Source organism: Ambystoma mexicanum, chromosome 6q, assembly GCF_040938575.1.
Source record: "Ambystoma mexicanum isolate Mex_15411 chromosome 6q, UKY_AmexF1_1, whole genome shotgun sequence".
In the NCBI taxonomy this organism is placed as follows: domain Eukaryota; kingdom Metazoa; phylum Chordata; class Amphibia; order Caudata; family Ambystomatidae; genus Ambystoma; species Ambystoma mexicanum.
Genome location: NC_090937.1, coordinates 36,705,922 through 36,722,983, shown reverse-complemented (window position 1 = coordinate 36,722,983; position 17,062 = coordinate 36,705,922). Strand labels below are relative to the sequence as shown.

At 44.9% G+C, this 17,062-nt stretch overlaps 1 protein-coding gene across 15 annotated transcripts in view; it reads left to right on the top strand.

Moving 5' to 3' along the window:
• Nucleotides 1-17,062, top strand: part of MAPK10 (mitogen-activated protein kinase 10) — a 928,972-nt gene that overhangs the window by 883,977 nt on the left and 27,933 nt on the right. For all 15 annotated transcript variants that reach the window (XM_069630429.1, XM_069630427.1, XM_069630418.1 and 12 more), the window contains one exon: nucleotides 11,157-11,234. In XM_069630429.1, the coding sequence (XP_069486530.1) occupies nucleotides 11,157-11,234 (78 nt within the window). The remainder of the gene's footprint in view (nucleotides 1-11,156; nucleotides 11,235-17,062) is intronic.

Below are 17,062 nucleotides of genomic sequence, written 5' to 3'. Positions count from 1 at the left end.
GCATGCATTAGATCTGACAATGGGGCCACTGCACACCCTGGTTCCCTATTCAATCAGGGGTTAGACAGGGGTGTGTACTGGCCCTCACTGTTGCTTTTCTTGTACATCAATAACTTTCAATATGCATTGGTGGAGTGCAAGGTAGATCTGCCTAAAATTGGAGGTATGGTGATTCCGGCATTAGTTTCTGCCGATGACACCGTGCTTATCGGTCATTCTCCTAGAGCCTTGCACATCTTAGTAAACTGATTTGCTAGTTTTATTGGTTAACTAGATTTGCAAGTGAACTCAAAAAAATCAGCTGTAATGGCGTACTTCAGAGAAAGTAGAAAAATTAAATTTGATACCATCTTGTGTGATGCAAAATCAAGCCAGCAGGTCACATTTTTGGATTAGCTCAGGATTCGTTTTCCAGAAGGCTTTTCGGCAGAGGCCAACTCCACAAAGCAATTGGCACTCATGAGACAATCAATTGGGGGAATATTCAGTTTTATTAAACGGCACAAGCAGCAACGACTCAATATTATCAAATCCTTGTATAAAGCTCGAACATTGGGGGCAGTTAACTATGGAGCAGCAATTTGGGGCTTTGCCGAACAGGATGGAATCGAAAGGGAAGAAAATCTACTTCTAAATAAGCTTTTGGCCTTTCCATGTTGAGGTCCAAATTTTACTGCCCATAAAGAAATTTGTCAAAGATCTATTGAGGACGAATTGGCCTCAGAACCCACCCTTTTGTGGCTCATAGTTTCGGCAAATACAAATGCTGAACTGACTCAATCCATCTTGTCAGACCTGCGGCTAAACGGGGATTGGAGGCTATTAAGTGGTTCTCCAGCATCTGCAAGATATTGGGAAACATCAATGCCTTCCATTACTTTGATATGCCATACTTATTGGCTAGCAAGACAGGCAGTGAACTCAAAAAAAGTCTTAAGAGTTGGATCATGGAGGACAGAGAACGGCAGGAGATTGTTAAGCCGGCAAACAGACAATTCATGATTATTGCTAGTGAAGAAATTAAATATTACCTGACATGGACAAACAGTAAACCTCAAAGAGCCAGTTTTGCGTGAGAGTTGCTAGGAGAAAATCTAAGTACAAGATCAGGTCTTTATATTGAGGCAAGATGCCCTATGGTGTCAAGTAGACTTAGAAGACATGCCACAGTTTTTTTTCTGTCCTGGATGTGTTCAACTGAGGAAAGAGTTATTGGTCACATTATTCAAAGAAAATAGATTTGTACGCTATCGCCCAGTTCTGTTTTTTTTCTGTTAAATGTATCAACTCCATAAATGGCCTGGGAAGTTTCTTTGTACATAATAAGTGCTTGGGAACTATGGTAAAAGCAAGGGAAACAAGGCGATTATTTGGTCACGGATCATAATGGGCTTTAAACTTCTTCCCCTGTTGACCGTATAAGCATTAAATGATTGTAGCTCACAACTAATTCTGAGCAGTAATGTATTTTAAGAAATCTTTTTAACCTCTATGCTGTCTTATGTTATCACACTTTTAAATACATTTGGATAAATGATGATATAATTGAATATTTTATATATATCAATATCAAGGGGCTGATTCGTGGAATTATTTGCGCCGAAAAACGGGAATTTGTGTGCCATTCTGCCTGCAAATCCCCATTTCTTAAACAGTGATTTGCGGCCAGAATGGCGCACAAACCCCCGTTTTTCTACGTAAATAATTCCATGAATCAGCCCCTTAATCTGTTCGTGTCCAACCTGAACTAGATTGTATTTAAAGCTGTACATTATGTGTTTACAGTTTGTATGTGATTGAATGTTGACTTTTTATGGATACTGCTATCCGAAATAAAGAATTTTACTACTCCCACTACTAATTTGACAAGAAGTTATAACGTTCAGGATGGTAAGAAGAAGGTTAAAGGTATCTAGATGTAGGGGAGAACAAGACCATCCTGACACAGAGAATGTAAAAACACAACAGTAAAAGAGAGGGTATCCAAAATTATTGATTGTTTTTTGTTTTATTGAAACTTTATTAAGTCTTACCTTCTTTTGGAACTCATTGTGAATAATCATAATATCTCCTGAATGTTAAGCAATACCAGCCTTAGATAGTGTGCACGGGACGTGAGTATCCTTTACCTTTAGGCACAGGACATGACTCTGTCCCTTTTCCAGAATACTTAGCATGTTTACTCTCTTCCTTACAACTGAAAGAACCCCCTTACAGGAGATCTCTGCTTATCGGGTTTGCCTACCCTGTCTCCATAACTATGAAGTAGCATTTTTACTATTGAGTCAAATAGTCAACACCACACATAATGCAGGGCAGGCTTTGAAGTGAGTGCTTTATACTCCTCCTCATGTGGCTGACTCTCTCAAAGTCCTCAACTGTTGAGGAGAAGTTGTCCTCTTTCTGTGATGCTTTCCCTTTTCCCTTCTTCTTGAATATGGCCTTATCTCGGAGCCGGTCCTTGAAGAGATAGGGCCTGTCCTCTCCAGCCACCACCACGGCTACCAGTGTTACCCAAACGGAGCTTGGTGTGGCAGGCTGAGAGGACAGGTCCAAAAATCCAGAGGGAAAAGCACAAAGGCACAAAAACCCCCTTGTAGATGGTATCTGGGCTGAGCAGCAAATCTGGCGTGTAGGATAACAACAATTGAAGCGTCAAGTGTGCAGTTGATGAATTAATGCAGTTCACTGAAGGGATACTAGTGAATCCCAGAGTAGGAGTGATCCACAGCAATGACAAAGAAGGCCAGGTAACTGGAGGTGAGGAAAATTCCTCCGTAAGGAATAACAACTTAGGGCGAGCAGGAAGCGAGTAGCAAGGAAATGAGGAAAAGGAAACTGAGAGGAGGGGCGTCCAACTAGGAGAGTGGATGACGCAGCAAGAGGAAAAACCAGGGCTGGAGAATTAGAGTAGCGCAAAGCCACCAGATAGGAGCTCTAGGGGAACAGAAGGAAAGAAGGAACCAACAAGTGGCTTAGCGTCTTAACCTGGGAACGAGCAGCAAGGGTTGAAACGCGTCTTGCTCCTGAAGCGAGACCCTTAAATGCCTTCCTACGCATTGACGGCAGCCATTTTGTGGGACAACTAGACCGTAGCTCGTAGCTACGTGACGGCACTACGTGTGTGAGACCAAGACAGCGGGAGAAAGTGTTCCGGGAGCCCGGCGTCATCGTTGCCATTACGACCATCTCCGAGCTGTGACAGCCTCTTGTATTGATGTCTACATAGTGTGTCCTACTAGTACACAGAATCACCTTTTTGTTTTTCAAAACACAGAAGCCCAAATGTTAAAGGGGCAAATGCAAATAATATGTCAAATGCATCACACTATACAGATGAGTAATCTATGAACTGGTTAGAATATGTGTTGCCTTAGTCCTGATGAAAGCTGCAAATCCTGAGTCCAGCTGAAACCAGTTAACATATATACATCACGCAGAGATATCAATGTTGTTGATGATATTCAGTTCTGAAATAAAGTTTTCATATATTGTTGTATTATTGTGGGTGCTGTCACAAGTCGAGAAAAGCAACATTTAAGGACACCATCCTGTTCCCTATTGCCTTTTTATTTGTTCTGTCATTTTGGCCTGAGTTATTCCATCAATGCGCACATGCGTAGGGTGATTGGAATACTGCTACATGTTCTACCTTTTCTTTAAAAAGGGCCACTTCAAGCCATTAAGGCAGGCTGATTATGTAGGCACTTGTTTGTAGATGACACACCCGCACACTTTTCGAGGGACCTCCACTACAGTTAGAGCTCTATTTTCACTGGCAAAAGTATTGCACTTAGTGTGTAGCAGGCTATTGTTATTGTGAGGGATAAGCAGCCAACCCATAAAGAGGATTAACGAGTGTCTTTATCTGTGTGTGTGTGAGTGTGTGTTTGGGTGAGGGGTGCAGGAGTGCATAGTGCGGAAATCGTGCCATATCACAATATAATGTCCATGATTTCCTGCATGGTGTAGTACACTGCAAAGTTGTGCTGATTTTAGTATTGCTGCCAGTGGGCCAAGAGCCATTCCTCCTGCAAACTGTAACAAGATTAGGTCTCCAAATATTGCGTCGGCAGAAGAGCTCATCGCTGTTACACACAATGGAGCCTGGCTTTGCGGCCCACAACTAATTTGATTTTACGATGCAAAATTAAGTTTGGACTGAACATGGGATATCATTAGCACAGGGAAGTGAAAAATTGGAGAATGATTAAGATGCAATAGAGTGTTAGAAATCATGTCTATAAAAGAAACCTTTTATAGTGCTTATCCTTAGTCAATAGTTATAATTATCTGGAAAACAATATGCCATAGGTTCATGATTTGATGTTAGGATGATTCTTTCCTTGATTTCTACTCAGAAAGTAGTCCACATTTAACAAAGGAAGAGGACAGGTACTGGATCCTGGCAACAGATATTGAAGTAGTGCAAGCTCTCTTGCTTCATCCCTGAGCAATTTAGTAAGCAGGCATGCTTCGGCCTGAAGATTCACGTGTACGCCCTGTTCGCATTTAGGGCACAATGGTAGCTGATCAACTCTGTTGCCAAGGTGGCAGATGTTGATCATCTCTTCTAATGCGAGCATGTGCTGGCTACCATCTCAATCGCAAGGAGAGATGCCACCTCCAGCGGAGATGCTGCTTGATGCTATCGCCTTGAAGAAGGAAGCAGTCATGGGTCCGAGACACAAAGCATTTATTTCCTAACTGAGCAGAGTCTGACAAGGCTCCAATATTCAACCCCTGTAAAGTAAGAAGGGTGAGAGTTTAGCAAAAGTAAGATTACTGCTAAAGAACCTGCAACAAGAAAATTATATCCAGACTAGCAACAATAATTAAGACAAAAGTGATTATGCTTTGCAAAACTGGTGAGATCGATTTTTTGGGAGTTAATACAAATATTGATCCTCTAATTCATGTAATTATTATTTGTTTAGGACAGTGGAAACGTCGACTCTTGGTTCTAGATCCTCGGAGTAGAGTTAGAGAGGGACAAGAGAGGTTACTCTGTAAAGAGTGTCTTCATGAAAAGCCAAGTGTACCTGGGATAGAGATATTCAGAAGGGGGAAACCACTACAGGAAGCCATGTCCTTCGACCTAAGCTGCATAGTGACTGGAAGGTTATAGGAATGTTGCAAGGGTATGACGATTGAGTACATTTAAATGTTCTTTATAACCAACAGGTGATGCTCCTTTTTCAAAGCCCAGTGAGTAACACAAAGGCACTTAAAATAAATCCCTTTGCAACAAGGTGGTACCAAAGGGAATCCAGCACCTGGGTGATATTCCTATGCACCCAAAATGTCAACAGGAAGTGGGCCATGGGGTTCTGGATTATCAGCATGTAAATTCAGGGACAGAAGAATGTTAAAGTATGGGAATTTTGCAATAGTTAAGGTTGAAAGAAATGCTAGTGTTGAACCCTGTGGCATTCAGAAATATAGGTTAAACAATTTTAGCATCAATATCTCTAACAGATGACCCGATAATCAGGAGCAGTAAAGAGATTGGTTTTGAAGCAGAAATCGTGCTTTTTCATCTTGCAAGTGGGGATTAGTGGTGGGGTTTGTGGCGCAGCGCCCAGAAGGAGTTGTTTCAATGGTCAATACAAAGAGTGTGGATGTGTTCTTCCATATGCGTCTCCGCTGTGCTTTCCTCCTCTGCCTTGGAAAAGCACCACATTTTAGGCCTTCCCGAGACTTTCAGACAGGCGTAACATAGAATCAACCCCAGATTAGCACCTGCTAATGAAGATTGGTAAATGCTGCCTGCAAAGTGTACGTTGCAAAAGGCATTTATTTTTGTTTTAATGATGAGAGTAGATGTTAAGAGTAAAGGTTATTCCACCTAGTTTAACCCTCCAGTTTTGCACTATGCTTTATAATTTTTTTACATTACATGAAGAAGAGCCACCAGTACATACATTGGGAGTGCCCTGCGTGTCATTGCTCGTTCATCGAGGTGGATGTGGGAGTAGTAGAGAGAAGAATGTCCTCATGTTTGAAGAGGGTTTTCCTTGTATGTTTGTAGAAATAGAAATTGAATGCAAAAGATCTGCCAACCTGCTGAGGGGAGAGGTGAATGTTGAAAAGAAGGAGACATGGTGACGGCCATTGTGCAAAGCAACACGTTATTGCATCAGGAGTTGTCATTTGGAGGAGTATAGAGACTTTTATGCCTCTGTTAGATAGGAAGGTGGATATCCAAGTTAAAGCTGAGCAGTGGTAGAAGTGTAAGAAAAGAAGTAGTGGAACGATGCTCCTTTCTAGCCTGCCTCGCTCTTCACAAACCCCATTGCCTTGCACCCTCCCACACACAATACAAACCCCCAAACACATTTGCCTGCTGTTTAAGGGAACGTTCAGTGCAGTGCACTGATTGTGCAAGTTACAACTTCTTCCTACACTGTTATTTTAAAACGAAACCGTTGCGGAACGGTTATTTTTAAAAATAAAAGTATAGGAGCTGTAAAACGTGATTAAAAAAATTAGAGGAGCACCGCTCCCATCCGCTCCCGCTCACTTCGACCACTGAAGCTAAGACATATACGCTCGATGATTTACAATGTGAGAAGTGGTTAAGATGGGCAACTGTGTTGAACTTTGAGAGAAGTCAAGCAAGGTCGGGGCATGATGCCACTGTTGCTTGCAAGTCTTCTCTGGTTTTCCAATATTGAGAGGAGATTCAATACGGGCAGACCCGCCAGCTGGTTGCCATCTAGCAATTCATGTTTCTAAGTTATTAAGCAGGGAATTCTCACTCTGATCAAAGCTGGCATGTATATCATTCTAGGTCTACGCTGTTGTTTTGATGCAGGATCCATTCCTTTGCATCGGATTTGGAGTAGTGTGACCACAATTAGCAATATACCGTGATGGATATCGGAGTTTGTCCACCTGTCGAATAATGACATGAAGAATCATTTGCCTCAGCACAGAACATCTCATTGTTTATTCGATTTGGCCAACTTCGATTCTGGGAAAACTATCACCCTATCTCTATCACCCCTTTCCTGGGCAAACTCCTGGAGAAGTTGTCTATTTCCCAAATTACTTTCCACACTAAATCTGTTGGCTGCTTCCTTTACCACCAGTCTGACTTCAGAGCATCCAAAGGCACAAAAACTGCTCTTCTGAACACCTGTGGAAATCTGCTCTCAAATCTTGATTCTAACTCTCCCTCTGTCCTCGTCCTACTCAACCTCTCCTCTGCCTTCAATACGGTGAACCACAACACCCTGATTGCATTTCTCTGTGATACCCTGGGTATCACTGATCAGACCCTGGCGTGGGTAGCCTCATTTCTCTCTGACCGTCAAACCCAGGTGTAACTGGGGTCTTTCCTCTCCCATATCATGCTCTCTACTTGCGGTGTCCCCCAGGGATTTATCCTATCCCCCTAGTTTTTCAATGGTTACATAGACCCCCTGGCCCGTATGATAGCTGCCTTCACCTCCAACTTTCAGTGTTACGCGGATGACCTGCAGCTCTCCTTCAGACTACCCTCGGCCTCTTTCTCACTCATACCTGACTGTCTGCAATTCAGTCATAGTGTGCTGCAAACAACTTCTGCATCAATGCCAGTAAGACAGGGATTGTCCTCATTGGGACCCCTGCTCCTGCCTTCCCTCTTTCTCTCTGGCTGGCCTCCCTTGGCCCTGCGCCTCTACCTACCAATGAGGCAAAAAACCTGGGGGTCATCTTCGACTCCACTCTCTCCTCCTCTCACATCTCAGACAACTCTAAAAAGTCCCACTACCAACTGCCCCTTCGCAGAGGTACTCTACCCTTTCTCACCTTCCCCCAGAGTCTCGCCATCTCCAGAGCCCTGGTCCTCTCTAGGCAGGACTACTGCATCAGCCTCTTTCTCAACCAGTCCTCTTCTGCCCTCCGTCCTCTTCAACTCATCCAGAACAGAAACATAAGACTTACCCTTGGCCTCAAGCCCAGGGACAGCATCTATACGGCGGTGAAATCCTGTTACTGGCTCCCCTTGGCAGCAAGGATTAAGTTGAAGACCCTTTGCATTGTCCTCAAGGCTTTCTGGGGCCTGGGCCCACTCTATCTGTAACGCTCTCTTCCTAAATACTCACCTTTCCGAGCCCTCTGCTCGTCTTCCTCCAATTCTCTGTGGGTGAGCCTCTTCTCCAATCAGAGACTTGGGGGGAGATCTTTATCCTCTGCAGGTACCGCCCTCTGAAACAGCCTCCCTGCCTCTCTCAATCTTGAGCCGGATCTCCTTAAATTCCGGAAACTCCTCAAGACTTCCATCTCCGCCTCCTCTTTCTCTCTCCCCCTCCCCTGCTCTCTCGCTCTCTCTTCTCTACTTCTGCTCAGTTTCACTGACTGGCTGCCTGGTGTACCTTCAGAGCTTCACAGGTCTGAAGCTTTCCTCGCCAGTCTCCTGCACTTGCCCCCGGGCCTTGCACTTGCCACAGCACTACTGCACTTTGGTTACGACCCATGAGAGTGGCATCTCTCTGCACTTAACCCATGTTCTGATGGCACTGGGCGCACTTGTCCATATTGCCCCTCCCCACACATTTCCTTTTGTGTTCACTTGTATAATCTGAATGTACCATGCCTAGTAAGATCGTTTGTCTTGTCTTCCCTATGTCTTCCCCTCCCATGTATGGTTGCGCTGTGATACACTTGTGTATAAGCGCATAATAAATAAACAATCAATCAATCAATCAACTCGTTCATGTCCAAGAGCCAAACAGGGGAATTTTAAACCAAATTCGTTACACACACACACACACACACACACACACACACATTTAAAAATGAATGATGCTGTGACAAAAGGAATTCAATTAATGAAATGAAAGCACAACAGATCAATTATTTCAAAAAATCTATAAATGTGCAACTTGTTTGTCAAAATCCATTGCCAATACCCTCGGCATGCAGCATGGGGAACTGGTGGATTTGTAGAATGTGGGCCTTGATTGGAACTTTCAAAATGTGCCCAGGCATATTGTCCATTGTGTTTCCTTTCTCCAATCTATGGGCCTCATTACACGGATGGCGGTAAGGGTTTAAATAAATCCTTACCGCCTTACTACGAGGTCCCTTTGCGGGTTGGGGAATTTAACGCCTGCTTTTTGCAGGCGTTAAAAACCAACCCGCAAAGGGACCCATGGAGCTAATTACGGTACCGCAATTTGCGGTACCGTAATTAGCGCCTTCCCCATTCCCATTATGCCCTATGGGGCAAAAATGGGAATGGGAAAGGGCAATGGTGGAAGGGGGAATTACTGCCCCGCCAACCTTGGAATGGGGCGGTAATTCCCCTTTCCACCAAGGCGGTGCCGGTAAATTACCGGCATGAGCCATGGCGCTAATAGCGCCATGGTTTACCGCCTACTGTGTAATGAGGCCCTATATCTTTTACATCCCATGGGAGAGGGTCATTCTACTGCACGCTCATTTCTGTGATTGATGTCCTGCAAATAAACACAGGGGTCAAGGGTGTATCCTTTGTACAGTTTTGTTTCCTGACCCCTAAAATACTTTCCTGAAATATTCTAGGAGGGGTATAATTGTATATTATAAACTCCCACTATTGCACATTTGGGTAAAGTGTTTGATTTGAATGCGGGTGCATTTCTTGGGAAATGTCGCCCCCTGGTTGCTCTGTCCGAGGCGACTTTATCACTGGACATCCAGGTAGCAACATCAAAGGAATTTAAAGTAGCCAGGGCGAGCCCCAGACTCAGCCCTACTCCCTCCAGTGAAATCTGATGAAGTCTTATTTGCTATTCATTTCTAATTGACACATGCACCCACTTAAGGGTTGCGTTCCCAACTATCCCACGTGGAAGTTTTGTCAGTAGCAATTTCAGGATTTATATTACACTCCATATCAAAATCTTCCAATTTCTAGGCACTGTAATAATAGGTGTCATCATGATGACCCACCTGGATGACTAACTAGTGGCACACGAAGGGCTGAGTCAGCCTGACAGGGGTACCACACTCATATTGCACAGCCCTGCCTTTTCCCACGCTGTTGGAGTTGCGCTTGCACTACGCAGCTGTTTCAGTAGCGTACGCTTATTTATTTATTTATTTATGTAGGATGCACCACAAACCAATTTGCTTCTTCTTGCAACAAGCTGGAGGACTTTCAAAAGAAACTTAAGTTTTACTGTATTTTTTGTATTTTGGAAATTGTACAAAGCTAATGGCAGGGTGACTGCTTCAAAAAAATGTTGGGGGGAGGTCGGGCGAGGAGCAAAGTGAGAGGAACATTCCTTTTAACCATTTAGCCCCCTCGTGACACTATGGTCTCTGACGCGGCACGGACAAGTGCAGCCAAACATTTAGCGGAATCGGAAAACCTGCCTCACATTACAACCGAGGCGGCCCTGAAGTTACCCTTCCAGCATCATAATCATTGTTACTCATCCATACCAAGTTACCGTTTGATGTTTGTTCACATTCAAATCCAGTGTGCTAAACACTAGAGCATTGAAAATACTGGCACGACGGTCATTCACAACACTGTTTTTTTCCCAAAGTTTTTTGCAGACATTTTCTTTCTCCAAAAAACGAATCAAAAAGTATAGGGAGTTGTAGGTAAGGCCATATATGGGGTGGGGGTTCAGGAATAATGTAAAATTAATATGGGAGGGGAGGGTAGGGTGGCACCTGACCAAAATAAAAAAAAAAATACATTTTCGATTCGTTTTTTGGAGGAAAAAGAAATTCGAGAAAAAACCTATGTAATGAAACACTGTTGATGAATGAACAAAGAACCGAAATCCCATTGAAAAACGCTTTGTAAATCAGGCCCTTAGAGTAGCTTGCTATCTTTAGGATATCTACCACCAGTTTGCAGCCTGTATTGATGTGGGGTGCAATTCACTCTTTGCTTTCTCTTTTAACATTTACATCTGTTTAGATTTACGTTGTAGCCTTTGACATGTTTGCTGGCTAGACTTATCAAATGTCTCCTTTTACGTTTCTAATAAACCTTCCACGTGTTACTCGACTCACCCTGCACAGACTTCGTGGCTTCCATTACCCGAGATAGCCCATGATACCAGAACTGTGATCGGTTTTGTTTGGTTCAGAAAACGCGACAATTCCATGACAACCTAATGGCTTCAATACTCACTCTTCTCCATTTTCTTGTCTCCTTTTGGCAGAACTGATCTACAAAGAGGTTATGAACTTTGAAGAAAGGACAAAGAATGGCGTAGTGAAAGGACAGCCCTCTCCTTCAGGTACTGGTAGTACAAAGCTTTACTTTCGGAGGGTAAACCAGTAACACGTGACCTGGGCCACAGGCGAATGCCTGCACGTGACATAACCACTTAAAATCCTGCTGACTGAGTGGGCAAGACGAAGAATGTTTTAAAAACACAGACTTCTGATGTGAGCATGGCAGTAGCGGTACAAACCTTTAGTGTTGTAAATACCTCCCGCCTGTGAAATACCACCCGATTACGAGTAGGGACAGATGGGATGTTTACATGATGGGGTACATCGATGGACCTGCAAATAGTGCATATCTCCCTTCATCAGGACTTTCCATGCACCCCGTGCATAGAGATGTAATGCAGGGCTAACTCATTCGGTACTAGTTTTCAATTAGCAGCATAGTGGCAATTTGTGTTATGTCTTAATCCAGGGCATGGGCCAAACCATTTTTCATTGCCACCCTCAAGCCTTAAAATCAAGCCTCTAGTGCATTGTGTTTCTCTACGGAAATAAGAAATACACAACAAAATACCCAAGCACTCTATATAAACTCAAAACGCCTCAAATTAGAAAGTAAATGCAGAAAATGATTAACTCGTTTTGAAATTGCCATCTTATTCTGTATTTGCGAAAGAATGTATTTTGTCCTGTCAGTAAGCACTTCGTGCCTGTAGAGGGCAGTGTGCACTAGACAATGCTACATCTTTCAAAATGGCACTGAGTTGAAATCTAATCCCATTAATTACTGTGTTGCAATTTAAAGTCGACTCAACGAAAACTATGATTTTAAAATAAATGGCTTCAATGTTATGCAAATGTAGAAATGTAGTGGAGGAAAAACTCTGGCAACATGGCGGACGTGTTCCCAGAGAGCTCTGACACATTCCAGGGAACGTGCAACCCAAAGGGAGGCTGTGGATGTTTTATTCTGTTGGTCCTGTGTGTTTGGGGGCTCCTCACCCGTCACAGCACGCCCAAGATGACGCAGAATGTCGGTCGTGTCGCAGGTCTCAGGGTTTCGGAGCAGACAGACGCTGAAGTATTTCAGAATTCGAGAAGTGGCGGCTTGCCCGCGCTGGTTGGGGTTGACACTTAATGTTATTCCAACGTGGAGCGAGAGGTGGTCGACTTCAGTGACGCTGGAGTGCAAATGTGTGCGTATTTCCTTTGTGGACTAGCATCACTTGGAAATCTCGACGTAAAAACGTATTGAGCATCGTAAGCAAAACAAAAAAGTGATACTTTTTTTCAAACCCATTCAGCGGAAGGTGAGACATGGGAGAAGTTAACGGGGACCAGGGACAGGGACTTGACCAAGGGAGAAACTCTGTTGATAGCCGCCATTAAAGATCTGGAAAGATCCTCACACGATGTGGGAGCCAAACAGTCCACCCTGAATTCTGGATTCGAAACCCTACGGTCACAGGTTTCCTGCAATGAAGCTCATATCACGGTGCTCCAGGGAACTGTCGGGCAACTCGGCTGCTGTATGGGAGCTCATGACTGTCGGGCAACTCGAGTGCTGTATGGGAGCTCATGACTGTCGGGCAACTCGAGTGCTGTATGGGAGCTCATGACTGTCGGGCAACTCGAGTGCTGTATGGGAGCTCATGACTGTCGGGCAACTCGAGTGCTGTATGGGAGCTCATGACTGTCGGGCAACTCGAGTGCTGTATGGGAGCTCATGACTGTCGGGCAACTCGAGTGCTGTATGGGAGCTCATGATATTTGGAATTGGAGACTGAAGTGGACTTTAGGTATTGCATGAATGCATCCATAGAGTGAAGGATTCAATATTACCTGTGGAAAATAAGGCAAGGGCAGAGGCCCTGAGGATTGCGTGCTTCCACCAGTTGCACAGTGATGAGACTTTAGGGGTAGCAATTCACTCTTTTTAGAGACTTAGATACAGCAGAACTGCTGGGCAGTGAACAAGGGGCAGTTGTGGTGGTGAAAGTGGTGCTCCTTCCGACCTAAGGCCTTGATGGGATGACAGGGCAGGGCAGGGTCCTGGCGGAACTGAGGCGCCCAATAACAGAGAGAAAGAGAACTAGTTCTTCGGATGTGACACAACAGAAAAAAGAGGTTTCATTTAAAGGGGCCAACATTCAGGTGTTTCCTGATCTATCAAGGGAGACCTAGGGCCTCATTACGACTTTGGAGGTAGCCATGGCGCTATTGGCGCCATGGCTGCCTCCAAAACCAGGTCCGGTTTCCCTGAATGGGGAATTACCGGGCCATTCTGAGTTTGGAGGGCCCGGTAATTCCTCCTACTGGGAACCCGGGCCCAGACCTTCCTCATTCCCATTTGAGCCCCCATAGGGCTCAATGGGAATGGGTGCGGGAGCTAACAACGGGCCGATTACGACCGGCCCGTTGTTAGCTCCCTGGTCCCCTCCCGGGACCCGCTATGGACGCCTGGTAAGACCAGACGTCCACATCGTGTCCCGCGAGGGGAGCTCGTAATATTGCGGAATGGTGTTAACGGGTCCGCCTCCATTAGCGGCACCTGTTAACCCATTCCGCAATACTTATAATGAGGCCCCTAGCCTAATTGAGAAGAACTGGCAAAGAACGGGAAAGAGTTGAATCAGTTGGGATTAGAAGTGGTAGCGGAGTGACCGGCTGAACTGAGGGCGTGGGAGGGGAAAGCACAGTTTCATAAACAAGGCGACGCAGCCCAGTTGTTACTTGAAAATCCACATTCTAGGTTGTCTGGGCGGAGGGATGAGGTGGTCTGAAAGCGGTAGTTAAGCACCCTCCTATTTACGGATACGGCATAGTTGATGCCATTGGCAGGAATTCCCAATGAAGGGATGTTTGGGATGGAAGTTCATGGGGTTTAATGCTGTAGTGCCTCGATCACGCAATACGTACGTTTCAATCACACTCACAGCAAAGATTTTCAAAAGGGCAAACACAAATGTAAATTCCATTTTTCGTAGCGCTCCTTCGAGGCAGAGAAGACACTCTGATGCACACAATCCTCTCACAGCTCTCCACTGGCACATGGACATGAAAGGTCCCTGGAACAAGATCGGGAAAGATAATGGCTTGCCTCGACACCCTTAACACCTGAGAGTACAGAGGAGCAGGGCCAGATCAGCGCACCCGTGCCACAGGACATGCCGGAAGCCCTGTTTAGTGTGTGAGGAGCCTGCGTTCTTAGGGATCCCATTAAAAAACACAGCAGCCCGGCATACACGCTCCTCATTACAGGGATTCTGGTACATTCTTGCCAGTCGCATCAGCATGATTTCATATATAACGTGCAGCTATATTTGAATTCACCATGAGCACTAGAATCAGCTGCCACACACATCATTAATGTTGGGATCACTGTGGGGTAAGAGATGTCGCTGCGAGCATAGACCACCAACATCTTAAATATCCCACAGGCTTGGAAAACGGCTCAGGCTGACACTCACAGCCGAAATGCTAGTGACGCAGGAGTATAATGTTCCGAAAAGCCTAGGTGTCGGCATAATAACAGGGTCTTGAGTGCATTCAAGCAAAGGTGATACACACTAGGATGCACACCAGTCACATCCTCAACACCGCCCACAGTGCAGCACCACGACAGGCAAGCTGAGATCAAAACCAGCCTAAGTAAAATGCTGTAATCAGGCACAGGCAGCACAGAAGAAAGCAATCCAGGCACAGGCAGTACAGAAGAAAGCAATCCAGGCACAGGCAGCACTGCACATAGCAATCCAGGCACAGGCAGCAGAGTAGCTGCACTAAGAGGCTGGCCGGCATCGCAGGGAAAAATATCTTTGTGTAGGGGCAGTGGTAGCCACTCGGCCGTCCCCCAGCACAACATCAGGTCCATTCATCATGAAGGTTAAGTAAAAGGAAGCTGAGGACTCAAGAGATCAAATCTACAGTTACATGGCTTTAGGGTCACTTTCCAGGAGAAGTGGATTGGAAAAATATGGCCGTAAAAGTGTTTACCAACATTTTTCCCCATCTGCCTCATTTTGGTAAATTTGTAAGGCGGAATTGGAGTCCAGGGCAGACATACCATGCCACCGTCCTTTTCCCACTTCCTGCTCTGCCTTACAAATGCGAATGCCTAACCAGCATCATGTTTGCTCAGGCTTGGATTAATGCATGCACTCCTGAGAGCCTTCACTTAAAGTTTTATACCTTGTCTTTAAATGAATTCATGGCCTTGCCCCTATTTACTTGAAATCTAGGTTTGTAAGTCATCGGCCTACCCGTACACTGCGATCGATGGACAAAGGCCTGTTGGGGGTTCCCACTTCTAGAACTACTACCTGGGGTGACAGACATGTTTCTGTTGCAGGCTTTCGAGCCTGGAATTCCCTTCCATTACATCTACGGCAGATACATTCTTTAATTATCTTTCATAAACATCTGAAAACATATTTGTTTGCGTATTTCTCTGAGTCACTTGGCATAGTTAAGAGTTGTTAGCTCATTACAAAACCATCAGCGCCTAGATGCAGTTCTCCGCCAACTTCTCTTGTGGGATATGCTCATTATAAATTAAAACAAATAAAATCTATTAAATCCTCCTGAAATTACCACATGGTAAAAGCATGAAGATTCCATAGGAATATTACCACCTGGAAAATCGTTAATTGTAATTTATACTTTTCCAACAATATGGTGGAAAAGTGAAGAGCAAAGCAATTTTACACAGTGGATACAAAATGTATGTGTACCTAGCTTTTTTCAGATTGACCGATTTTATCTAAAAAGTACACTTAATGAGGATTTTTCAACCACGTTTCCCATGAATGATGGCCTGCTGGTGAGACCTCTGTTATGAAAGCTTGCAAAGTCCATCCTCAGGATTTACGAGCTTGTGCGGATATTTATTCCAACCCTTTTTTTATAAGGGATAAACATATGGGGGGGGGGGGTAATCTACCCATATGCTTGGCATGAGTTCAGGTGCGCTAGTGGCCCACACCAAACACACAGAGGTCAGAAATGGCCCTTGTTCCGCGGCCATTCACTGGTGCAAATCGGAAGTTAGAGAAAGTGGAACAAGAAACACGACCCTTGCGGAAAGGGGTTTACGCCGGCGTAAACCATGGCGCACCTTTCCGCCTGACTACGAGTTCCCGTAGCGTCATGGTGATTTTTACGCCTGCTTTTTGCAGGCGGAAAAATCCATGGCGCTACGGGACTTGTTGTTAATTACGCCACCGTAATTTACGGTGGCGTAATTAACGCCTTCCCCACTCCCATTATACCCTATGGGGCAAAAATGGGAATGGGGAAGGGTAAATGGAGATTGGGGACTTACCGCCCCGCCAAGGTCGGAATGGGGCGGTAAGTCCGCCAACCACCATGGCGGAGTTGGCAGCTTAGCGCCATGGACCATGGTGCAAATTGCACCATGGTTCTCCGCCAGGGTCGTAATGAGGGCCAGGGAGTGTCCAGAGATCAGGTAACACTTCCCTTTCTGAATAATGGAGGCCCATTTGAGACACCACATCGAGGCCACCATAACATACATCTGCAAATATTGATTTTACATTTTAGGGCATGAGGATTCTTGTGTGTTTGTAAATGCACCCCAAGCACATTCTGCCTGATTCACAGAGATTTGCACTGTAGCAAATCAGCACTGCCCGTGAACATCTCCAGTATATAGCTACTACCTTCCAGCTGACTCACAAAAGCTGAAACCGGAGCAAATCTGGCATCTCTGGGATGCTCACATGCAAATGTGAATCACAAACATTTGCTCAAGGGCATCTCAGAGAGTCTCCAGGCATGTCTAGATTTGATACAGTTTTAGGCTTTAAGAATAAGGTATAAGGTAGCAGGAGCAAATCAGAAAGGCTCTATGAGTTTTTGCTGTTTTTGTTTG